A 26,583-nucleotide genomic window follows, 5' to 3' on the forward strand; every position below is an offset into this window, starting at 1 on the left:
TTCAAGATTGCTATGTCCTCTTGATGACTTAACTACTTTATAAAATGATCCTCTTCTGCATGCGTTACAAGAATTCTAAGATGGTACCTATGATTCCTGCCCCCTAATGGACATTCTCTGTATAACATCCTTCCTGTGATCATGAATATGATGGGATATCACTTCCTGTGATCTTCTTAAATTAGATGGCAAAAGGGATTTGCAGATGTAATTAAGGTCTCTACCGGTTGACTTCAAATTAATCAAAAGAAAGATTATTCTGGGTAGGCTTATTAGGTGATCTCTTAAAAGAGATAAGAAATAGCAGCAAAGATTCTCCTCCTGGCTCTGAAGAAGTAAGCTGTCATGTTGAGAGGGCCTATGTTTGTATGTGTGGCCCATAACAAGGACATGAGAATGGCCTCTAGGAGTTGACAGGGTCCCTGGCTGACAGGTAGCAAGAAAATGGGGACCTCACTCTCACAGCCACAAGGAATTCAATTATTCCAACCAATGAGCTTGGAAGAAAATTGGGAGATAAGATTGAATCCCTAGGTGACACCCTGATTTTAGCCTAGTGAGATCCTGAGCAGAAAATTCATTTAACTGGGATCTGAATTTTTTTTTTCCTTTTTTAAGACAGACTCTCTGTTGCCCAGGCTAGAGTGCCATGGAATAAGCCTGGCTCACAGCAATCTCAAACTCTTTGGCTTAAGCGATTCTCCTGACTCAGCCTCCGAGTAGCTTGGACTACAGGTGCATGCCACCATACCTGGCTAATTTTTTCTATGTCTTTTTTTCTATATTTAAAAATATTAAGAGGGTACCATATCTGAATTCTTGACCAAGAAAACTAGATATATTAATTTGTGTTTTGAAGCCACTGAGTTTGTGACAATATGTTATATAACAATATAAGATAAAAACATTAGTTAATATCTTTGCTTTGAAATATACTTTGATATTAATATGGTCATGCAAACTATCTGTTGATTAGTGTTAGCATGGTATATGTCTTTTTGTGTCTCTATTTTTAATCTGCTTGTGCTCATATATTTAAAGAGAATTTTTTATAGGTAGCATATAGTTGCATCTTGCTTTTATATGTAATCTCACTAGACTGTTTCATTTATTTATTTATATATTTAATGTGATTACATGGTTAGGTTTAAGTCTAGGTAATTTTGCTATTTGTTTTCTATTTGTTCTATCTTCTCTGTTTCCTTTTTTCCTGACACTTTGAAATTGAGTATTTTTATAATTATATATATCTCCTTGCTGCCTTACCAATTACAACTGCTGTGTTATTTTACTGGTTGCTTATGGATATGTAGTACATATCTCTAAATTACCATAGTCTACCTTGAAGTGATATATCATTTCACATATAAGAAACTTATAACAATACTTCCATTTCTCCTCTCTGGGTCTTTGTATTATTGTCATACATTTTATTTCTATATATGTTATCTATCCCACAATATGTTATTTCTTTAAACAGCCAACAGTCTCATAAACAAATTTAAATAATAAAAAATGATTTTTAAAGTAAAAAAAAGAGTTTGAGTTGGAATTATATCAAATAAATATACAAAATTGTATGTATGGTTTTCTATGTGAAACCAATCTCAAATTAGAAAATAGTACAAAAAAGAGTACATTCAAAACAGTAAGTATAAATAAGATATCTAAAAACAAACTTATGAAAAAGAATTCCATTCATTTTTTAATTTTTAAAAATTTTTAAATTTTTCCATCAAGAAAAAGTACGAAAGGCCGGGCGCTGTGGCTCACGCCTGTAATCCTAGCTCTTGGGAGGCCGAGGCGGGCGGATTGCTCAAGGTCAGGAGTTCAAAACCAGCCTGAGCAAGAGTGAGACCTCGTCTCTACTATAAATAGAAAGAACTAATATATATAGAAAAAAAATCAGCCGGGCATGGTGGTGCATGCCTGTAGTCCCAGCTACTCGGGAGGCTGAGGCAGGAGGATCGCTTGAGCCCAGGAGTTTGAGGTTGCTGTGAGGTAGGCTGACGCCCCGGCACTCACTCTAGCCTGGGCAACAAGTGAGACTCTGTCTCAAAAAAAAAAAAAAAAAAGAAAATGAAAAACTTTAACGATGGTCATGAAAAATCTTAATGTATAGATATGTCATATTTTAATAAAACCTGAATGAGAAAATTTTTAGTATTATAATTGACCTTAAAGGTGATCTGGATGGATAAATACACAGCTATATAATAGCTATATAAAAACCAAGATGGTACTGAAGAAAAGAAAATAATGAATGGGAAATTGTCCTAAGTGATAGCAAACTTATTGCAGCAATTAAGCAGTGTGGTTCTGAAATAGGAATTAACAAATTAATTAATGGAAAAGAATAGCAAGTCCAGAAATCAGTTCTGATATACATGAAAATGACACACACATGCTATAGGGGAAGAAAAACAAAATGAGACTGAAAGAATCTGACTGCATTCTAGAGAAGCAGCAGAATTCATTTCTGCAGGAAACTCTCTTCTCTTTAGAACAGATGAGATTCTGTAGATCCCCATTACCCCACCCCTGTTGTCAGCTCTGGAAGAAGCCCTAGGTAGAGGTGGCCACCTGACTCCAGTGGTGCTTCCTCCTACTTCCTCAGGAGACTCTGCTATCTGCTTTCAGAGGCTCAGGGTAGAGGTTATTAGCAGACATATACAATCACTTCCTCCTCAGTGTTTTCTGTGAGGTGGCACAATTATGGATTATTATAATGAAAGGATACAGAGTAAAATTGAGGCATAAAGGGCAGAGTCCTGGAGAGTTCTATGCACAGAGCTTCTACTTTTCCTCTTTGCATGGAGTCACAGACAGCACTAACTTCTCCCCATAACATAGTGGATCCCTGCAGAGGATAAAGCAACTCCATCTGGGATGATAATCCACCATGGTGACTTCTGATTTCAACAAAAATGATTTTAAATTTATCCACGTAGTAAACATTTCCACTGCTCTTCATTCCTTGGTATTGATCCAGATTTCTATTTGGTATTATTTTCCTTCTATCTTTCTTGTGGTGCAAGTATGCTGATGATGAAATTTTTCAAGTATTATAGGTCTAAAAAAGTCTTTATTTCACTACTTTTATTTTTGAAAGATATTTTCACTGGATATAAAATTCTAGGCTGACAGTTTTTTTTTTTCTTTCAGTACTCTAAAGATCTTGCTCCAATGTTTTTTAGCCTGCAGTGTTTTTGATGAGAAGTCTGATCTTTATTCTGTATGTAATGTGTCTTCTTCATCTGGCTACTTTTAAGATTTTCTCCATCACTAATTTTAGGTAATCTGATTATGATGTATATACCTTGATATAGTTTTTATCATATTGCTTGCACTTGATGCTCATTGAGCTTCTTGGATCTATGGATTAATAGCTTTCATCACATTTGGATAAATTTTATCCATTGTTTTCTTCAAATATTCTTTTTTGTCCCCCTTTCTGTCTGGTACCTCCAGTTATATATACATTAGGCTGCTTGAAATTATCCTACAGTTCACTGATTTACTGGGTTTTATTTTCAGTCTTTTTTAGATAGTTTCTATGGCTATGTCTTCAGATTCATTAATGTTTTCTTCTGTAATAGCTAATCTTCTGTTATGCCACCCAGTGTATTTCTGATCTCAGACATTATAGCTTACATCAATACATATTAGATTTGAGTTTCTTAAATATTTTGCTTGTCTTTATTTGCTCAGTTTTTCCTCTAGCTTCTTTAATGCAGGGAATAGAGTTACAATGTCTTTGTCTACTAATTCTATCGTCTGTGTCATTTTTGGATTTGTTTCAATTGTTTGCTTTTTCTTCTCACTATAGTTTATATTTTCCTGCTACTTTTGCATGTCTAGTAATTTTTTATTGAATGTCAGACATTGCACATTTTACTTTAGATTTTGTTATTGTTGTTTTTATTTTGAGACAAGGTCTTGCTCTGTTGCCCTGGGTAGAGTACAGTGGTGTAATCATAGCTCACTACAACCTCAAACTCTCAGGCTCAAGAGATCCTCCTGCCTCAGTCTCCCAAGTAGCTGAGACTACAGGTATACACCACCACACCCAGCTAAGTTTTTCTGTTTTTGGTGGAGATGGGATCTTGTTCGTGCTCTTGCTCAGGCTGATCTCGAATTCCTAACCTCAAGTGATCCTCTTCCCCTGGCCTCCCAAAGTGTTAGGATTACAGGCATAAGCCACCTTGCCCGGCCTAGCACATTTTGAAGTTGATTGAATACGCTCTAGCAGAGAGGCAAACTGAAGAAGAGGTATAGAATGGGGACCAAGGGAGATACTAAATCAATAGGGAAAGAAATGAGACAAAAGCACTGAGTAAGTGAGTCCTCAAGCTGAAACAAATGGGATGCATGTTGTCACTGTCTTTTTGTTTCCCTGAAGTTATTGGCTGAGCTGGCTGGGTAGCTGCTATAAGTGTAGTATAAGCAGACAAGTATTTCCAGGATTGTTACAGGTTACATTTCACAGAGAAATCCTTTGAGAAATGGTGAAATTTATACTCTAATACCAATGGGTTTATATAATCCATAATAAAGCTAAACTAGGTCCTCTTGGTATATAAGTTATAATACAACTGGTAATACAGTACTACTAAGGCCAGAGTTCATCTACATTAATAAGCTGTAAAGACTCCAATGCCTAAGAACTAAAATAATCATTTCTAAGACTATTTTAATAGGAAATGTATTTCAAAGTTTTTAATAAAAAATGTACAGAAAAATTTTGGAACTAAACTTGGTTTTAAGTTAAACATGGTGAACTTACCAATCCTCATCAGCTAAAAGTCTCAGGGCTTCTATGAGTGCTATTTCTGGTTTGGAAAATGGCCGCAGTTCTGATAAATCCATTATTTCTGGACTATGAGTGACGGAAGGTATCCTTTCTTTATACTGTGAAGTGGTTCCAGGAGATGCTTCACCTAAAATAAAATATATTTTTAAAAACATAAGAGAACCTCAATACAAAAGACACAAGCCAGGCACATTGGCTTATGCCTATAATACTAACACTTTGGGAGGACTGAGTGGATCACTTAAGGTTGGGAGTTCTAGACCAGCCTGAGCACAAGTGAGACCCTCATCTCTATAATAAAATAAAAAAATTAGCTGAGTATGGTGGTGTGTAACTGTAGTCCCAGCTGCTTAGGAGGCTGAGGCAGGAGGATCACTTGAGCCTAGGAGTTTGAGGTTGATGTGAGCTATGATGATACCACTGTATTCTAGCCTAGCTGACAGAGTGAGACGCTGTCCTCTCATCACAGAAAAATGACTAAAGGAGTATTCTGGCTACAGATGTTATGAATATTTTTTATAGAAACTAGTACTATTAGTCTTTAAGAAAATTTTAATACTCAGAAACCAAAGTTATTTAAAACTTTATTTTTTATACATAAGATTATTAATAAATTACATTTAATATAAATGGTTTTTCAGTCATGAGTCATAACAAAGCCTAGCTTTATTTTAATAGCTAAAAGTATAAGAAGCAGTATCATCCCAACTCTATGTAACGGCTATTATTATTCCTACATTACAGATGAAACTGATGCTGAAGCTGTAAGAATTCCCTTCCTATACCTAATTACTCCCATTCTCATGAAAGAATAACTCATTAGGAAGAGACGCAGATAAACACCAAATTATCAACCCCCAGGTTATACCAGTATGAAATACCATTATTTATCTTTACGTTTGTTTTCACCTGAAAAATATTATTCTGGAAAAGAAAGTGTACAGAATGTCTACAGCAGTGCTGTCCAGACTATGGGTTTTTATACTGTTAAATTTCCTTAAACTTCCTTGTGTTGCATGTGGGTATTTTTCTAAATACAATAAAAGCACTGTGGCAATGCCTATTGTTAAAACAGTTTCTAAAAGATGAATACTTTTTGTATTTATTTTTGTCATAGATGAGTAATAAACAGTTCATTCAGTCCATGGACTACTATACTGTGAGTAGCAGTTACGTAATGGACAGAAACTTCTTAAATGGAGACATACTTAGTTAGAATTTTCCTATTAGAAATTATTTCTGCCAATATGTTCAAAACTGTAAGTAGAGTTAAACATTTACATTTTGGGTTGATTGACATAAAAGTTTTATAAATATATTCTTATTTTCAAATAACACAAGGGTGACTTCAAGGAAGCACTGTCCTTATACTATAAAGATTAGGCAGGCTCATGCCTGTAATCCTAGCACTCTGGTAGGCCGAGGCGGCCGGATCACCCAAGCTCAGGAGTTTGAAACCAAGCCTGAGCAAGAGTGAGACCCCTGTCTCTACTAAAAATAGAAAGAAATTAATTGGCCAACTAAAAATATATATCCAAAAAATTAGCCAGGCATGGTGGCGCATGCCTGTAGTCCCAGCTACTTGGGAGGCTGAAGCAGAAGGATTGCTTGAGCCCAGGAGTTTGAGCTTGCTGTGAGCTAGGCTGATGCTATGGCACTCTAGCCAGGGCAACAGAGTGAAACTCTATCTTTAAAAAAAAAAAAAGATTAGGCAAAGAGTATAGGCAAAACTCACAAAATTAGTTGATGTCTCTAGTAAGCTTGAAGACACAAAAATTTATGATTTATTACTTGTACTATTTGCTACTATTTGTACTTCTAGACCTACTCTTAATATTGGCTAAGTTAGGTAAGAAGTTTTGTGGGTTTTTCCCTCCTTAGATTTTAAGACATTATCTCAGATAATTTATAAAATTACCTGAGAATGCTAGTAGGCTTAACGTTCACAAATGCCTGCATTAAACGGTTTTAATACCATGTTTAGCTAGAGGCCAACACTTCTCATCGGGCATGCTCAACAATGATTAACTTTGAGAATATAGAATTTTAAAAAGTTTTCTATGTTTCTTGCATTATAAAGGAAATAAAAGCTAGGAAAAACCTCAGACATTAATTTAGTTTAAATCTCTATTATTTTTATCTCCAAGAAAAAGATGTTGTCCAAAAGTACATTTATAGTATTTATTTTTTTCTAAACTTTTTGGGTATTTTGTTGGTATGTAGGTTTCAGATGCAACATAAATTTAAGAATGTTTATAGTTTACATATTTTATTCTTTAATATTTAACAAAAATAAAAATTAATAATACTTAATGTTTACTATAGTTCACACACATTTTCATTTCAACCTGTGATTTTTCATTTCAACCTGTGCTACTATACTTAAGATCTATTCAATGTCTTAAAACAGCACAGGAAACATAAAGCCAACTCTTGGTCAAGAATAGAACATAGTAGGTACACAATGACAGGCTGAATAAATGATAAATGCAAGGACTTTTCTAGGTCATGATCTAATATAAACCAATTTCACTATCTCAGTTACCTTAGCTTTAAAATGGACACCACTCCTTAAGGCAAAACAAGACTATATTCAGGGAGTGTATAAGGAATTCTTGAGATAATCTGAACCTTTGAGATAATTTAGATATTTATAGGGGTAGAAAATATTGAGGCCTGTTTCCAGGTCATATAGCTAATTAAAGGCAGAAGTAATACTTAAGAAGTCAGGTCTATCTATTGCCTCTTAGTTCAGTGGTCTTTCTATCACAAATGCACTGAACCATATGTAGTATCTTCAGCTTAACAAGCATTTGTGACTTTACTCTTCATGTTTAAATAAGTGACTTTCCCGAATCTAAAAATACTAAAGATGGTGACTGTTTTAAACTGGACCATCCTTTTTTTTTTTTTTTTTTTTTTTTTTTTTTTTTTTTAAAGCAATAGAAGTTGTAGGGACCATCCTTTTAATGGAGGGCTGAAGGCAATGTTTTCTAAAGGGGAACTCTCATGTTTTGATATCTCCACCTCATCTCCAAAACTGTTTAAATCTAGAAGGGAGAAAAATAATCATTTTTCTTTTTATGAGAATGAATTAATATTATAATAGTCATATATAATTATAATAGAAGCTACTAGGTCTTGCAAATTTTAGTGTTATAGGTCAACATATTCCACTCTTAGTCATATATCAACGTTAGTTAAACCATATTTCACCAGCTTTAGAATGTTACTAGAAAAAAGAAAAAAACTTACATCAAAACTTAAATTGCACTTACTTTCAGATGCCATTTTCTCAGTTCCTGTGTGTTTCATTTGTTCCCAGGGATTCTGTTCCTTCTTTTCATAGTCTTTAATGTCAAAAAGTTCTTTTTCTTCTTTTCTCTTTTGTCTCATCTTGTCGTAGGTAGATTTTGAAATAGAAACTTTAGTCTGCATGAAAAAATTGAAATATCTGAAAGTATTCAGGGAGTCTGACATTTAAACTATCTTCACCTACCTGTATATATGAACATTAAATGTCTATGAAAAATAAATTATATCTTTCTTAGTCCTAATTCAAGGAATTCTAAAATCTATTAGAATTACATACTTCTAATATCCAATTAAATTAGTGCCTGAGGATATTAATTTGTTACTACTTGAGTGAATCCTAGAAAATTATTGAATATATATATACATATGTGTACATAAAGTACATGTATAGTATAAAGTGTGCTAGATACTTTATCACCAGAAAGAGAATGCATTTATTTAGTGGGAAGGGAGAATAATATATTATTTTAATGATCAAGGATAAAAAATTTCAAGTATACCAAGATTTAAAAAATTTTAATTGAAATACTTTCACCACCCCACATCTGATATACACAAAACAATGGCATACTGTAAGTTTAAATTCATTCTAATAATCAGCAAATAACCTTACATCTTTTTCATTCTCAACATCAAGGTATGATGGAACACTTTGTTGGACTGCTCTTCCGTAAATCCCTGATGGTGGTTCAAAACTTTGTTTTACTGAAAATGTATCCCCATTTTCCACAGAAGATATCACTGATTGGCTAGAGGTTGCTGGTGCTGAATTTGGACTTCCAAATACACCTAAAAATTAACCAACCATGAAATAGTCATTAAATATTTATGTGATAGCATTCTGGATAACAAAGTTTAAGACAAGGCTCTTGCTTTGAAAGGTAAACAATATGGTTTGTGAGAAAGGCATGCTAAATAATTATAAAATATAAAACCAAATACTCTAACAGGACGAATACTCTAACAGGACAATAATAAGAGGTGCCAGGCCGGGCGCGGTGGCTCACGCCTGTAATCCTAGCACTTTGGGAGGCTGAGGCGGGCGGATTGCTCAAGGTCAGGAGTTCGAAACCAGCCTGAGCGAGACCCCGTCTCTACCAAAAAAATAGAAAGAAATTAATTGACCAACTAAAAATATATATACAAAAAAAAAAAATCAGCCGGGCATGGTGGCACATGCCTGTAGTCCCAGCTACTCGGGAGGCTGAAGCAGAAGGATTGCTGAGCCCCGGAGATTGAGGTTGCTGTGAGCCAGGCTGACGCCACGGCACTCACTCTAGCCTGGGCAACAAAGTGAGACTCTGTCTCAAAAAAAAAAAAAAAAAAGAGGTGCCAGAAGGCAGTTCATGATAACATCAAGTGAGAACTGCATATTGTAAGTGTGAGTTCATAGGAAGGAAATGTTGGTGTGAGCTGGGTTTTTAAGCTGGTTTAAAGGGGCAAGGATTTGAGATGAAATTTGAAGACAGGAGGGATGTGTATACATAAGTAGGGAAGGGGAGAAGGAAATCCTATGAGATAGAAATGTTATACAGAGAGATGAACAAGTATAAAGCATTTATGTGGAGTAATAAATTAGTTTAGTGGGGCACAAAGCAAATAGAAGAATGACAGAATACAAGTCTGCAAGAACAAGCTGGAGCCAATCTAAGGAGGGCCTTAAATTAACCTAATGAGACTTATCAAACAAAAAAGTTAAAAAGAATTTAAGAATTTTATTCTATTTCATTATATTGAACAAAAATAAGATGTACACCCTAATGTATACTACAGCATTCTAGTTTTTCAATTAAAAAAGAAACCAGCTTTAAAAGATATTTGCAAGTATATTATACAAATGTCCCCTGGCTCTTCTAAAATATGTAACAGGTTAATTTTTACTTCATCTAGACTTTGTATGGAGTATAAAATTATATTAATTATATTGATTATTAAGCTGATAAATAAGGACTACCATTTGAATTTAAACTATGCTAAACCTATGTTAGCTATCCTAAAACTGTATTAGAAGTAACTAAACTGAAGTTGTCACATAATACATCTCTGAAAATAACTAACAAGAAATTATTGTGTTTCATTAGAGGGTAGAAATGTGAAGGTAAGCATTCATTTCTAAATATTTCAGCTTAATAATTTTTAAGAAGTTCTATTTAACCCTTGAATCACATTTATTCTTTATCAATATGCTTTGCTTATATGTGAAGAACACATACAATTAAAAAGCTAAATAACTTTGAAATACCTTTTCCAACAACTACTACTGAGTCTTCTGATAAAGCATTTGTGGGTATGATGTCAAAACTGGAAATTTGCTGTAAATTTGCTGATGACCCTGTAAATCCTAAAAAAACAAAAAAAACAAAAAAAATTTAAAAATACTTCTGTAGTATTTTAGGATATTATAACACACTTTTTTAAAATGGAAAATTTATTTCCTATAAAGAATTTATAATTTATTTATTCATACATGTTCATTAACCCAGTAAATATTTATAATTAAAATAGCTGGTATGGACTAAGCACTAGAAAGAAAAGAAACCTTCCTTCCCTTGAGGAGTATACACATGCCAGGGATGAAGGTGGAAGAGACAGCAAATAACCACAGTATGATAACCAGGCAATAAAAGGGTCATCAGGAAGGAAATCCTTTGATATCCAAAAAAGATCAGGTCAATTTCACAGCAAGCTGTACTTTTCCAGGTTGACGTTTTTTTTTATTTCGGCATATTATGGGGGTACAGATTTTAAGGTTTCAATAAATGCCCTTTCCCACCCTCTCCCCACAAGTCTGAGTTTCCAGCATGACCATCCCCCAGATGGTGCACATCTCACTCATTATGTATGTATATACCCACTCCCCTGCCCCCTCCCACCTGCCCAATACCCTATTACTGTAGTACCTATGTGTCCACTTAGGTGCTGCTCAGTTAATACCAGTTTGCTGGTGAGTATATGTGGTGCTTGTTTTTCCATTCTTGGGATACTTCACTTAGTAGTATGGGTTCCAGCTCTAACCAGGAAAATATAAGATGTGCTATATCACCATTATTTCTTAGAGCTGAATAGTACTCCATGGTATACATATACCACATTTTATTAATCCATTCTTGGATTGATGGGCACTTGGGCTGTTTCCACAGCCTTGCAATTATGAATTGTGCTGCTATAAACATTTGAGTGCAGGTGTCTTTTTGTAGAGTGTCATTGGATCATTTGGGTAGATGCCCAGCAATGGGATTGCTGGATCAAATGGTAGATTCACTTGTATCGCTTTAAGTATCTCCATATTGCTTTCCACAGAAGTTGAACTAGTTTGCAGTCCCACCAGCAGTGTAAAGGCCATTCTCACTGGAGTTAAGTGATATCTCATTGTGGTTTTGATGTGCATTTCCCTGATGATTAGAGATGTTGAGCATTTTTTCATATCTTTGTTGGCCAGTATTCTGTCTTCTTTAGAAAAGTTTCTGTTCAAGTCCTTTGCCCACTTTTTAATAGGGTTATTTGATTTTTTTCTTGCTGATTTTCGTGAGTTCTAAGTATATTCTAGTTGTCAGCCCCTTATCAGATGCATAGGATGCAAAAATTTTCTCCCATTCTGTAGGTTGTCTGTTTACTTTCATGACTGTTTCTTTGGGTGTGCAGAAGCTTTGTAGTTTGATCATGTCCCATTTGTTTATTTTTGTTGCTGCTGTGATTGCCTTTGGGGACTTCTTCATAAACTCTTTGCCTAGGCCGATGTCTAGGAGAGTGTTTCCAACATTTTCCTCTAGAATTCTAATAGTTTCATACCTTAAGTTTAAGTCTGTTATCCAGCGTGAGTTGATTTTTGTGAGAGGTGAAAGGTGTGGGTCCCGCTTTAGCCTTCTACAGGTGGCTATCCAGTTTTCCCAGCACCATTGATTGAAAGGGATTCTTTTCCCCAGTGTATGTTTTTGTCTGCTTTGTCAAAGATTAGATGGCTATATGAGGATGGTTTTATATCAGGATTCTCAGATCTGTTCCACTGGTCAATATTCCTATTTTTGTGCCAATACCATATTGATTTAATTACTACAGCTTTGTAGTATAGTTTGCTATCTGGCATATTAATACCTCCCATTTTGTTTTTGTTGCCTAGAATTGCTTTTGATATTAGGGGTCTTCTTTGGTTCCATACGAAGCGTAAAATTATTTTTTCTATATCTGTGAAGAATGCTGATGGGATTTTAATGGGTATTACATTGAATCTGTAGATCAGTTTGGGTAGTATAGACATTTTAATGATGTTGAGTCTGCCGATCCACGAGCATGGAATGGATTTCCATCTGTTTACATCCTCTGCTATTTCCTTCCTCAGTGTTTCATAGTTCTCCCTGTAGAGGTCTTTTACCTCCTTGGTTAAGTATATTCCTAGGTACTTTCATTTCTTTGTTGCTATTGTGAAGGGAATTGAGTCTTTAATTTGGTTCTCAATTAGATTGTTGTTGGTGTATATGAATGCCTCTGATTTCTGTGTATTGATTTTGTATCCTGAGACTTTACTAAATTCATTGATCAGTTCCAGGAGTTTCTTGGTTGAATCTTTGGGGTTTTCTAAATATAATATCATATCATCAGCAAACAGTGAAAGTTTGATCTCTTCTGCCCCTATCTCAGTTTCTGATTAATTATTCTCTTTCCTACTAGACTGTAAGCTCCATGGGGTTAGAATCTATGTTCAGTAAACATATGTTAGATAAATGTATCATGGCAAAAAAAAAAAGTGAAAGGCAAAATATAATTAATTTAGTGTCTATGAAAAAAAAGCAGTTAATTACTGGTAAATTTAACCAAATAACTGATAAAAAAAAAAAAACAGATTGTTTTGCAAACCTGACTTATATTGGCTTTCTGTGAAAATGGCAGAGATGAAAGAAAAAAGTCATGTAGGTGATCATTTTTCATATATTCCGTAACTATAGTTTGGATTAATCCAAATTTATGTGCACTTTTATAAGACATACCATTAGGTAGTCCAAAAAGGTATTCTGTGACAAAGGGAAGCAAAACTTAGTAAATGGAATAATTTACTCAACAGTACACAAATAAAACTATACATAAACTGTCAAGAGATGAATGAATAATCAGACATGGCCGGGCGTGATGGCTCACACCTGTAATCCTAGCACTCTGGGAGGCCAAGGTGGGCAGATTGCTCAAGGTCAGGAGTTCGAAACCGGCCTGAGCAAAACCCCATCTCTACTAAAAATAGAAAGATATTAATTGACCAACTAAAAATACATATACAAAAAATTAGCTGGGCATGGTGGCGCATGCCTGTATCCTAGCTACTCGGGAGGCTGAGACAGTAGGATTGCCTGAACCCAGGAGATTGAGGTTGCTGTGAGCTAGGCTGATGCCATGGCACTCACTCTAGCCTGGGCAACAAAGTGAGACTCTGTCTCAAAAAAAAAGAATAATCAGACAAATCTCACAAGGAAAAATATCAAAGAATGTTATCTTTAAGTAATTTAACTTTATTTATAAGAGAAGCTAACAAGCATTTTTAGTGTACTTTAATTTTTACACTGTATTTTCTTCTAAACAAATGTTGAAAGAAATATTGCTCATTAAGTCTCAATTCTAAAATATGAAGAAAAATATGTTTAAAGGCTTCTTCACACACAAATATCCTTATGTAATTTCACTTCATTACTTCTGCCTAATTCAAAGACAGAAAGAATATTATCTCATGGCATACAGTTTGCTAATACTCCAAGCATCCACCATTAATCACTTTCTCAAGTAATTAACTGGGCTACAGATTATTCAGAAAACGGGCATGTTCAAAGGGACAGCCAGCCAGGAAAGGAATGGGAAAAAGAGGTGGTTCTGAGAGCTAATCCTAAAAAAAGTCTGAGGTTTCTTACAAAATGGTTCCATTTGGCCACTCATTACCAGTATTTCTTTTGGAAGTCTTTTTATTCCCTTTAAAATAGCACTCAATATTCGCTTTAATTTAATTATTTGAGGATGCAATTTTTTTTAATTTTCACTTTTTTGAAAAAATTTTTAAGACTTCTCAAGTGCAGTAGGGAGAAGAAGGGAAAGAGTAGAACAAGGAGTTCAATCTATAATGGACTATGAAAAATCAATTGAGGTAATTTACTACCTTTATTAGCGGCCAGAATGCAATTTTTGAGTGATTGTGCCCAAAGCTACACTACTAGTTCTGATTAGCTAATCAATACTCTATACATTTCACATGTGGTCACTGAACACAATTATATACAAAGCAAAATGGGGATATAAAGATGACAGTATTTTACTCTTAAGAAACTTATAATTTAATGTGGAAAATATTAAACATGCATGAAAATTAACTGTAAGGTAAAATGCGTGAACACAAGATGGAAAGACTACTCCAGACCAGGAAAGTGACCAAAGGTTTCTAAAGAAGTGGTTTGTAAGCCAGTATTCAAAAAGCAGACATGATTTGGACACATTAAGATTGAGAAAAGGCTTCTAGGCCTTATATATGCAAACTAAGAAAATTTCTAGTATTAAAAGTGCTAAGAACATAAGGCATGAAAAGAGGAATAGTAAGAGGTAATGCAAAATAGTTAAGCTGAGGCAAGATTATTCAGGGTCTTAAAAGTTATGCTACAGAGTAGGAACTTTATTCTGTGGAAAATAGAGAATCATTGAACATTTTAGGTATGGAAAAGATGATGACTATATTTTAGAAAGACAATTCTGGTAGCTTATGCAGCCTAGATTTAAGAAGGATGAAAATAAGACATAAGTCTTATCAGAAGGCTTTTGTAATTATCTAGGGAAGAAGTAATGAAGGCCCAACTTACAACTGTGGCAGCAGAAACATTAAATTAGACTGAAAGGAATAGCAGGATGGACTGCCACCTGAACTTGAAAGGTAAGGAGAAATGGACAAAGATGACTCTAAAGTTTTAAGCCTCCATAACAGGGAAAATGATAATTCAACTAATAAAAATGGATAACAAAGGAAGAGGAGCAAGTCTGGAAAGGAAGATAAATTTGGTTTTGAACATGTTTGCTTTTGTTGCTGAGATAGATCTAGTAGGTATTTGGCTTAGAGTTACATGCCTGAGTATGAAGTAATTTCCTGGAGTAAGACCAACTGTTGGTTAAAAGATGTAATGTGTTTATTGAAAAGATGGCCTTAATAAACTAGCTAACAGAGAAAAAATAAACTATCCAACAGAAAGTAAGAGGAATAAACTCACAGCACATAATTGCCCCTCTGAAGAGAAAACTCAGCACAACTGCCCTGCGTTTTGTAAGATTAAAACTGTTTTATTTGAGAGTTTTGTTTTCACAGCCTTGATAAGCTCTAAGTGGAAACTAGGATGCAAGCTCCCTGCTTCAGCTCTCGCCAGACCAGATTTAAAGGACCCTGATAAGCCGGCTTCAGAGAAGAAAAAAATAAAAAGCAGACACAACAACTTTACAGTCACTTCTGCTATCAGCTGGCACCCATAACTACTTTTTTCTCTCTTCTCTTTGTCCCTATAAAAATCCTGAGCTGCTTCTGTTCTGCGCTGACACCTCCTTCCTTTCTGTGTCCTGCCCTTCTCACCCTTTGAGAAGTAAAATAAACTTTTTTAAAAACTATTCTAGGCCGGGCGCTGTGGCTCACGCCTGTAATCCTAGCTCTTGGGAGGCCGAGGCGGGCGGATTGCTCAAGGTCAGGAGTTCAAAACCAGCCTGAGCAAGAGCGAGACCCCGTTTCTACTATAAATAGAAAGAAATTAATTGGCCAACTGATATATATATAAAAAATTAGCCGGGCATGGTGGTGCATGCCTGTAGTCCCAGCTACCCGGGAGGCTGAGGCAGAAGGATCACTCGAGCCCAGGAGTTTGAGGTTGCTGTGAGCTAGGCTGACGCCACGGCACTCACTCTAGCCTGGGCAACAAAGCGAGACTCTGTCTCAAAAAAAAAAACAAAACAAAAAAAAAACTATTCTAATCTTTGTATTGAGAAATCTTTCTCCACCCACTTATAAATTCACACCCTAACATTTATGATTCTGCTGTCTAAAAAATGATGTCAATGGCAGGGAATGAGCATATTCAGCAAGTATTTCAAAACAATTTAAAAAAAGAAAATTAAACTAAATTATAATTAGGGTATAAGTTGCTTTTAAGAAGTATTTTTGTCCTTGATTTTCTTTACATGAGAAATAAAACATGTAAACAAATATGGAAAAATCTTCATTCTCTTTGTAAAAACAATGAACAATTTATCACTGTCACATATAAAAAATATTAAATTATATCATAGATTAAATTTTAATAAATTTACAAGGAAAAACTCACAAGAAAAAGTATCTAATAAAGTTCCCTCTTACTCAATTTGAGTTACTTCCACACTAAAAAATTCATGATTGCCTGCACATACATGATTTAAGATGAACAGAAATAACAAAGGTCAGAAGTTGAGCTTACCATGACCACAGTTGCTACACAAACAAAAAAGTCAGTTCCTTACTTATTTCGATTACAGGTACCTTCTAATTATGCAAATATTCATACCTTTTAAAATCACTTATTTTTCACTCTAAGGGAAATTTTTAAAACTGTAACAGGATTAAGAAATGGACAGAGCAGTCACAGAGGTGCTACCTGCTACTATTCAGTTAAAAAAGATGTAACTGTTAACAATGGTTAGTGATAACAAAGAAGCTTTCTCAGGTTTTACCACAGGGAAATTACATTCTTTTTGCAACAGCTTTACTCCATGGTTACCCCCTAACTAGGCATCTGGGAGTCATTAACTCCCATGATTTCCTCCATCTCATTTTAGTGGTAAAATGCCTTGTAACAACTGTGTGTACGTGTTTATGCATATGTATATACTAGTTGCATGTCCTAGGCAGAGTTCAGCAGGGATTCCCTCGTTTTAACCTCAGGGTAGCCACTTCCCTGCATTGGCTCCTCAGGCAAGCCCATAAACTATATTGGAACCTGTGAGTTCTCCCATTCGGCAAAATTATTTAAGCAACAACACATCAGCAGAAGGGAAAAATGAAAAACCTCAAAACTGAGAATTCTCAGTTAATTTTTCTTTATTGATATGCTCAGGAAGGATTCTAATTTGGAGATACCCAATCTTAAAAATTAACTTGTCATGGAATTTACTAACCTTTTATATGCTTATAATGTCTTGGGTCTTCCTTATTTTGTATTTTTATAGCACTAGATGAAATGTCATGTGACCTATCATCTTCAAAATCACCACATCCAAACCTATAGTTCATACGTTGACCAATTATGCTCACATTGGGTGTTGTAATCCCTATAAAATAAAATAAATATTTATTTGAGTAAGTTAGGGAATATTATAGGTATACATCTCTCCTCTAAACCTATTTTACCTTTTAACCTTTAAAAAGAGGTTTCTAATATAATTAGAGGTTTCTAATTATAATTAGAAATTATAATATAGAAATTTTAAAGTCTTATTTTATTTTTTTTTAAATTTTTTGTAGAGATGGGGTCTCACTATGTTGTTCAAACTAGTCTCAAACTCATGGCCTCAAGCAATCCTCTGGCCTCAGCCTCCCAAAGTCCTAGGATTATAGGTGTAAGCCACCACACCCAGCCTTTCTGTCTTTTTAAAAATTATGTAATATTTTTTATCTTACCAACAGATAAGAACATTTATTGTAAACTGCCCAGTGCAGTGGCTCACTCCTGTAATCCTAGCAATTTGGGAGGCTGAGGTAGGAGGATTGCTTGAGCCCAGGAGTTTGAGACCAGCCTGGGCAACACAACGAGACCCTGACTCTAATAAAAAATATATATATTAGCCAGGTGTGGTAGCTCACATGTGTAATGCCAGCTACTCGGGCAGCTGAGACTGGAGAATAGCTTGAGCCCAGGAGTTAGGGGCTGTGGTGACCTATGGTCACGCCACTGCACTGTATCCTGGGTGACACAGTGAGACTATGTCTCTCTAAAATAAAAATAATAATAATAATAATAATAAAGAACATTTATTATAAATGATATTATAATGCTTCATACAACAGGCTTTAAAATTACAGTACAATACAAAATGCAATGTATGATAATCAAATATACTGTATATGTTTTTAAAAATATAACAAGCATTTAGTATTTAAATGGCATTTTTAACTTTATGCTAAAATAAAAAATTTTAAAATCCAGAATTTTTAAACTGGCTTGAGAAATGCCTATACTCTCCAATTAAATCTCTCCTTTCTCCTACTCCCATGTAATAATCTATACTGGCCTGTCTAGTGAGGCAGTAAACTACATAGTGATTAAGAGCTCAGTATTTGAAATCATGCTTCCTGGCTTTAAATCATAGCACTGCCACTTAAATTGTGAGAGAACCTGGGCAAAACACTTAACCTTAATTGTAAAAGGTTAAGTGATAATATGGATAACTCTTCTAGAACTGTTATGAGGATTAAATAAAAAAAATACATGTAAAGAGCTCAGCACAGTGTTCTACACACTGTACATACCCATGTTATTATACCTCTAATTAAAAATAAAACAAAGAAAAAAAAATATAAAAAAAAAATAAAACAAAAGCAAAACCTTAATGTAGGGTTCCATTTTTAACAAATAACAAAATTTTCACATATACTTGAATCTTTAAACTGATATTCCTTAACTAATATTTTGCGACTATTACAACCACAAAATGTCTTCTAAGTAAAAAATCCTAGGCAATGTATATTTGAGTCACTGTCCATTTTTATAAATATATTTTTATAATGAAATATACCTTGTTTTTAAATAATGTATTTTAATAAAACCAAGATGGTAGAGCGAGGAAGTAGCTGATAGCAGCTGAGCTAGAAAGGACTGTAAAGGGTACTAAGTCAGTTCATAGAGAAAAGATTCAAGAAATATTTGATGTTAAATGATAGACAATTTCTGGAAGTAATACAGATATCTTTCTAAATACTTAGTTTTTTTTGAGACAGAGTCTCACCTTGTTGGCCAGGCTAGAGTGCCATGGCATCAGCCTGGCTCACAGGAACCTCAAACTCCTGGGCTCAAGCAATCCTTCTGCCTCAGCCTCCCAAGTAGCTGGGACTACAGGCATGCGCCACCATGCCCGGCTAATTTTTTTCTATATATTTTTAGTTGGCCAATTAATTTCTTTCTATTTTTAGTAGAGATGGGGTCTCACTCTTGCTTAGGCTAGATTCAAGCTCCTGAGCTCTAATGATCCGCCCGCCTCGGCCTCCCAGAGTGCTAGGATTACAGGCGTGAGCCACTGCGCCGGCCTAAATTCTTAGTTTTAAAAGTTAATTCATAATGTAAGACTCACAAAGATACTGGCTTTGAGTGGAAATGTTTTCTATTAATAGTTGACACTAATCTAAATAGATTTACTATAACATCATTCAGGAAATTTAGCACAATTTGCTCTAATAGGTAATGACAGAATATATGTGGAAACTCTTATTAGAAATACTGTATATAATTTATACATAATTGTTATTTTTATCTTCAGATAGTCTTTATTCTGAGCATTGCATTGTCATTTTTGTTTTGCAAATGAAACCATAATAAACTTGCAGGAATCACTTACTTACTGAAATCAAAACCAACCCAAATATATAAAATCGTAAAACATTAGCAACTTATTTTGAGAGAATGTTAAATTTAATTAACATTCAATAACAGCAGTGTTAAGCAGTAGTCTAAAATTTGATCCTAGAAATATTTAAGTTACTTATTAAAAATATATATTTCTAACAAGATGAATTCAAGAGGTATAAGATAGAGCCCCAGAATCTACAGGTGTTACATGGACCCAGGTGATTTCTAGGATTAGGCAATTTGGGGAAACAATGAATACTGCATATAGAAATATATGCTATTATAAGATCAATCACTCTATTGAAACTTAAATGACTCCTACGACTCACACAACTAGGGTCAAAAGGGAATTCAAATCCAGGTTTTCTAAATCTTACTCTTTTCCACTTCCAAAGATATTCTTCCAAAAGAAGGTTCCATTTTCACAAACTAGATACAACCTAGAAATCAGATGTCTCTTCAATCTTATATAAATACTTGTAAAATTATAAGTAGATTTATTAGGATGATCAGCCTTAAAAAGCATTAAGGATAAATTTATGTATTTCTTTGGGGTCTCTCCCTTTAGGGGAACAAATGTGTATGCAGTACCCACTATGAAGAAGGTACTTTATATATATTTAAATCTTCACTACCCTTCTCAAGGTTTATATTATCAGATCAGGAACTAAATTCCAAAGCAGTTAAGTAATTTGCATAGTGTGAATACTATTATTAAATATCAAAGTGGGATTTCAGCTGGGATCTTTCAGACTCCAAAGCATGTATACACTGTTTTCATGTTCCTAGTAGACTACCTATTTCTTTGTAAACATTAGTTTTGCACAAGCTAGTACACCAGGCCCAACTGGTTAAGTCAGGCATCCATGATTATGACAGGCACATGGCAGGTAGTCAGAGGTAAATAATCTCTGGGGATCAAGAATCTGAGAGTTGAAAACAAGTAAAATAATTGCTACACCATTATAAATGCAAGATGTAATGGTATCACAAAAGAGGTAATAATCTTGTTTGTGAATTAGGGAAGGTTTCCCAGAGAAAACAACTGAGCAGTTTTCACAGCTGAATAAGGTGTGGTATGGATTCCAGATTTAAACCAGGAAAAAAAGCCATGGTAAAGCCATGAGAATTAAAAAGAGAGGATGAAGTTAAGACATATTTAAGAGTAAAAAATTAAAAATCTTAGCAATCACATATATGTATAGCTTTTTAGGAAGATAAGTATAATGTAAACTAAAGTAGCCTTAAAAATGTTAGAACTTTTATATTGAGATCATCATGTGAAACTAAATATCATATCCAAATTTGTTAGGATTCATTTACAATTCAATATAGTTTTACTAATCATAAAGAAGAATCAATGTAGTTCCCACCTTAAATAGATCATGGTGCAAATAATTTTCTAATTGATTACTAATTACTAATTTATTTTCTGAGAAGTGATGTTATAAAATTAGAAACTTCCAGGTTAGTTCACAAAAATTCTTAACACAAGATACACATGAAATTAATTACTAGTTAAATATTGTTTTTAAAGGAGATTGTCTTGTGATGCCCAGTGGTTCTGAAACTCTGCTGCACATTAGAATCAACTGTGAAGTTTTCAAAACTCTGAAAACCAGGTCACTTCCCACATCAACAAAATCAAAATATCTTAGAGTCAGGCATAGGTATACTATGGGCTTAAAAGGAGATCAATGATTCAGGTTAATAAATATTTTTTCTTCCAAAAGTAATATAATATTTATTCCTATCAAAATATTTTAAGAAGTTAAAAAATGATTAGTATTAATTGATAACTACAAACCTTGAAAATCTGAAATACACTTGCTATCATTTTTGACATCATTTAAAAATTATACTTTTTAAAAATTATATTTATAAATAGAGAATACCTGCATTGGGGCTTTGTTCAGCAATATGGGAATTTTTATTCTTTGCAGAAGAAAGTCTTGTTGGACAAGGTTTTGATCCAAATGTTGGAAATATATCTGACCTAGAATGAAACAAAAGTAATTTCAATAAACATTAAGATTCAGAGCTGTTCAATACTCATATTATATATTCTCTATTCTTTTTAACTCACTAAATGTTTAGATTAGACAGCAACCAGTATGAAAAACTATAGCTAACTGGTATTCTTAGTTCACCTTTTGAACTTTCAACCTTTTAATATATGGCCAATCCTTAATTATTCATGAGAGTATTGCCATGAGAAATGACTCTGACTCGTACTGTATAATCCTGGGAGGAGTAAAAAAAAAAAAAAACTGATTCAAGAGAGTTCATTCCAAAATCAAATAAAATGATTTCTAATTATCTATCATATTATCTACCCTCATATGTAACACAAAAATAGAAACTTAACTATATTATAAATAAGATATCAGCAACAAGTGATTTGGTAAATGACACTTTCTTCTTAGACTATTTGCTATACTTTCTTAACATTATAAAAGCCTACAGGTCTTGTTTCATAAAGAAAACAAACTGAAGAATGTTAAATCTGAACATAAGGAAACTGCTTTAAATCAATATATGGTGTAATGTCAATAAGTCAGTGATGAATATTATAAAGAAGAGATTTTACAAAGTACAATTCTTAGTAGTTGGGTAAACATATTTATCAATGAGCCTAGTGAGAAATATCTATTAAATATTTTGAAAGAGTAATTTCTTTAGAACATAGTAAATTTGTATTTACATTGAGTATATTTGACTTGGATGAAAGAAAAACCTTCAGTCTCTAGAAGGGTAGTTTTCAACAATTTTTCATCCCTAACCCACCTAATGATAAAAGCATTGCATCAGGTAGTAGTGGCTTTCTTTGGCTCTGAATCTTAAGGCAGGACGCAAGCTGATCAAGAATTATTGTTCCAAACTATTAAATGTGAAAATCCCATATTCATTGAAGGTAATTCAGTCCATAAATGAGGGTGTGCTGAACTCCCTTCTCACTGAATTCAATATCTGAAGAGAATAACCCCATAAGGCAATACAGGAAATAGTGGATTTTAAATGTCACAATATAAAATGAACTTTTCTTCCCAAATGGTTTCCAAATTACCTTGCAACTGTAGGACTATATAACAAAATTTCACCCTCATAGAAGATCAAAGGAAGACCTTAGGTCTAAAGTCTAAATACATATATTTTAAATGTCTGATAACTTAATGTAAATGGTTACTTCACCAGCCCATATACTCATTCCAAATTCATTTTGTAAATATATTTTTCTACCAAGGTAATTACAAGAGGAATTGTTGTAAGAAAAAAAATTACCAAGTGAGAAATAAGCTGCTATTTAAGTTAAAATTGTGGAGGAGAAAACTGTGGGCTGAGACAAACTTCTAAGAACAGAACACAAAAATTCAGTTTAATTCTATGAATTGCTGAAACAAAGCATCCCTTTCTATTAAAGTTACTACACCACCACCTCTCCTTTAATTAAGTAATCTCTACCTACATTTTCTTAAAAGTTCCAATTCACTAAGTGAATTAAAAAAAATTTACTTCTAATTGCAGTAAATAAACATGGTCCAAGATAAAATCAAAGAAAATAAATTTAAATAACTGACCAAACCAAATATTAGCAAGAATATTAAACATCTAGAACTCTCAATCATTGTGGAAACTATTTAGCAGTTACTTAAAAAGTTACATACACATCTACCTTATGACCTAGCAATTCTACCCCTAGGTTTTTGTCTAAAATAAAGGAGAAATGGATTCCTCAAAATCCCACAACAGGGTCACAGAGATCCCCAGAAATCTAGATAGGATCTCTTAGAGGTCAAGGTTCAAGACTTAGAAGTTATAGAGGTAATCTGGAAAAACTAGTCTAATTGCTATGCTGGAAAATAATTTTCTGTGGCCACGGGGTGGCCAGGATTCTAATTTCAGAATTAGAGTCTCTCTGTAGAGAGACTCCTGAGAAGGCTATGATAGCTATAGTATGGAGTCCTGAGCTTCTATCAGATAATAAGATATAAAAAAAATAGTGGGATAACAGCTACATGGAATTTATGCATAAATTAGAGGAAATTGGTGCTGAAAGCAGTAATATTAGCTATAGGTAAACTGGCAAAAGAGTCAATGATCCAGAAAAGAGCTAAAAGACAAAGATTAGGATAAATCTTAGGAAGAACAACCATGGCTTTAGGAATAGGGTTTATGTTAATTAAGTACTCTAGATTACAGTTGGCATTGTGTTTTCTCTTTCTACCCCATCCCAAACCAAAGCCTAGCAAAGTAATATCTGTGAATTTTTCCATTGTCTTTCAAATGTGTTTTAACAGGCCGGGCACAGTGGCTCATGCCTGTAATCCTAGCACTCTGGGAGGCCAAGGTGGGAGGATTGCTTGAGCTCAGGAGTTCGAGACCAGCCTGAGCAAGAGCGAGACCCCTTTCTCTACTGTAAATAGAAAGAAATTAGCCAAACAACTAAAAATAGAAAAAATTAGCCAGGCATGGTAGAGCATGCCTGTAGTCCCAGCTACTTGGGAGGCTGAGGCAGAAGGATCGCTTGAGCCCAGGAGTTTGAGGTTCCTGTGAGCCAGGCTGATGCCATGGCCCTCTAGGCCAGGCAACACAGTGAGACTCTGTCTCAAAAAAAAAAAAAAAAATTGAAATCAAATGTGTTTTAACATTTTAAAAACTACTAATAAAAACATGATTTTAAGTTTTTTTCCAAATATGATATTAGGGCTCTAGATCATGAATTACAGATGAACATTCATTTAACATGCCAAAAAATAAAATACATTATTCTCTTCCCCTGAGGAGTTGTAGACAGAGAAGAAGTCAATGATTCTTGGCTGTAAACTCCACTTTCACTGTAAGAGCTGATGTTTGGAGAAGACGACCGAGATGGGGAGTCCATAGTCAAGTCAAGCTTCATTGCAGAATCAGGGCTTTCAAGATCGGAAGTACTGCCACTTAGTTTAGCTCTTTTCTTAGCTGCACTATTACGAAGAGACCTAAGAGAGCTCTGCATCTAAGAAAAAATAAAAAAAATTAACTTTATAACATAAATTCCTTATATTAGTAGGTTACCCTTAGATTTTAAATTCCATTAACTATACCTAATTAACAACTCCCTAATCCAGTATTAACAAGATGAATGCTAATGTGTGTGTGTGTGTGTGTGTGTGTGTGTAATAAATACAGAGATTTCATCACCTGGGTATTTATAAACAATGTATTAGATTATAAACTTGAGAGGAAAAATCTCAGCTATTGTTCACCATGGTATTTCCAGCACTAGGCACAATGAGTAAATATATTGCATTAATTCAATTACTTAATAAATGAATCACTAAATCAGATAGTAGATATCAGAGTTGAAGTCACAGAGGTACAACTGGTCTTGGATCACTGGTGTGCTGATGTGGCTATTTAGAAGTTCAAGGAGAAGGTTAAAAAGTAAAATGAGTTTTCTAAAGTTTGACATTTACATCAAGCTTGTAAGTGTTAGAGGTCAGAGAATAACAGAATCATCATATGTAACTTCTGAAGCAAAGTATTTTTAGAAATGCATTGTAGCAACTGTTATAACAAACTAATACATTAAGGCTGGAAATAGAACTTTGAACAAATTAAGGAACATAAACACATACATAAACTGCTTTGTTTAAATTTCAATTCATAAAGTTAAGCATTTAATGAAAGTATCTGTCTTCCATTTATGAAAATGTCCATACATTTCTTAAGTCTTCATACTTGGAAGACAGGTTCAACAAATCCCTTAATGAATTTACGACAGTGCAGTTAGGTGAACTAGGCTTGAATTCTAGCCCTACTGGTTACTTTTTGACCCTTAGCAAGACACATAACATTTCTGAGCCCCTTCTATAAAAACAAACACAAGCACCCATAAACTAAAAATATAATAGATATTTCCTTCCTTAAGTTGGGGAGTTATTGTAAAGATTAAGTGAAGTAATGAAAATTAAAGTGTTTGATACATTATTAAGTACTATAAAAACTTAAATATCAATTAAATATAAAAATATATATAGAAATAAAATAGAATTGAAAAAGTTGGTTCATATACTTTTCTTTGTGACATAAGAATACAATTTTAATGCATAAAATATGTAATGCCTTTCTTAAAGTCAACTCACACCAGAGAAGATAAATAGTGATCCACTCAAAATAATAAGAAGTGTCATATTAGCAACTATAGGGCAAAATAAGTAATTCTCAATTGATTCAATAATAAGGACACTTCTCTAATAAGAGCTTGAGAGGCTGAATATATAAAAACAATAGTAACCCCCTGTATTTACTAATAATTGTATAAAATAAACTCACGTTGCAATTATCCACTAAAAGAAAAAAGGGCTATTTTTAAGTGAACATAAAAAAAAAAATGCAAGGCCAGGTACAGTGGTGTCTACCTGTAATCCCAGAATTTGGGGAGGCTAAAGCAGGAGGATAGCTTGGAGATCTGCCTATAGCCCTAACTACTCAGCAGGCTAAGGCAGAAAGATCACTTGAGCCTAGGATTTGGAGCCTGCAGTGAGCTATGATTGCATTACTGCACTCCAGCCTGGGTAACAGAGTGAGAACCTGTCTCTTAAAAAAAATGCAAAATTGTGTAGGATCAGGTGAAATTTATGAGTTATATAGGAAAATGCCTTTTTAAAATGTTTCTTCTCTTCAAGTGAATTCCCTTCCTAGCACCACTGAAGCACAAATGAGTTGGAAAAAAAAAAAGCAAGGAAAGATTTCACAAGCAGAAGTTGCAGTGACTATTTTAATTCATTAAGAACCAATTTTGGTACTTTATAAGTTAGTTTTATGAATTTTTAACATTAAAGACATACTTTTAAAATGAATATGCATTAATATTAACTATTTTAT

The 26,583-nt window shown here is 34.0% G+C and overlaps 1 protein-coding gene across 4 annotated transcripts in view; it reads right to left on the minus strand.

Annotated features, from left to right (window-relative positions):
* Positions 1-26,583, minus strand: part of TOGARAM1 (TOG array regulator of axonemal microtubules 1) — an 82,972-nt gene that overhangs the window by 24,738 nt on the left and 31,651 nt on the right. For 3 of the 4 annotated variants that reach the window (XM_012782782.2, XM_012782785.2, XM_012782786.3), the window contains exons 6-12: positions 24,480-24,712; positions 21,612-21,712; positions 17,273-17,425; positions 10,371-10,469; positions 8,742-8,917; positions 8,092-8,245; positions 4,787-4,940 (exon numbers count right to left, since the gene is read on the minus strand). In XM_012782782.2, the coding sequence (XP_012638236.2) occupies positions 4,787-4,940; positions 8,092-8,245; positions 8,742-8,917; positions 10,371-10,469; positions 17,273-17,425; positions 21,612-21,712; positions 24,480-24,712 (1,070 nt within the window). The remainder of the gene's footprint in view (positions 1-4,786; positions 4,941-8,091; positions 8,246-8,741; positions 8,918-10,370; positions 10,470-17,272; positions 17,426-21,611; positions 21,713-24,479; positions 24,713-26,583) is intronic. The other variant, XM_012782783.2, reaches the window with a different exon arrangement.

Source organism: Microcebus murinus, chromosome 6 (assembly GCF_040939455.1).
Source record: "Microcebus murinus isolate Inina chromosome 6, M.murinus_Inina_mat1.0, whole genome shotgun sequence".
Lineage (NCBI taxonomy): Eukaryota > Metazoa > Chordata > Mammalia > Primates > Cheirogaleidae > Microcebus > Microcebus murinus.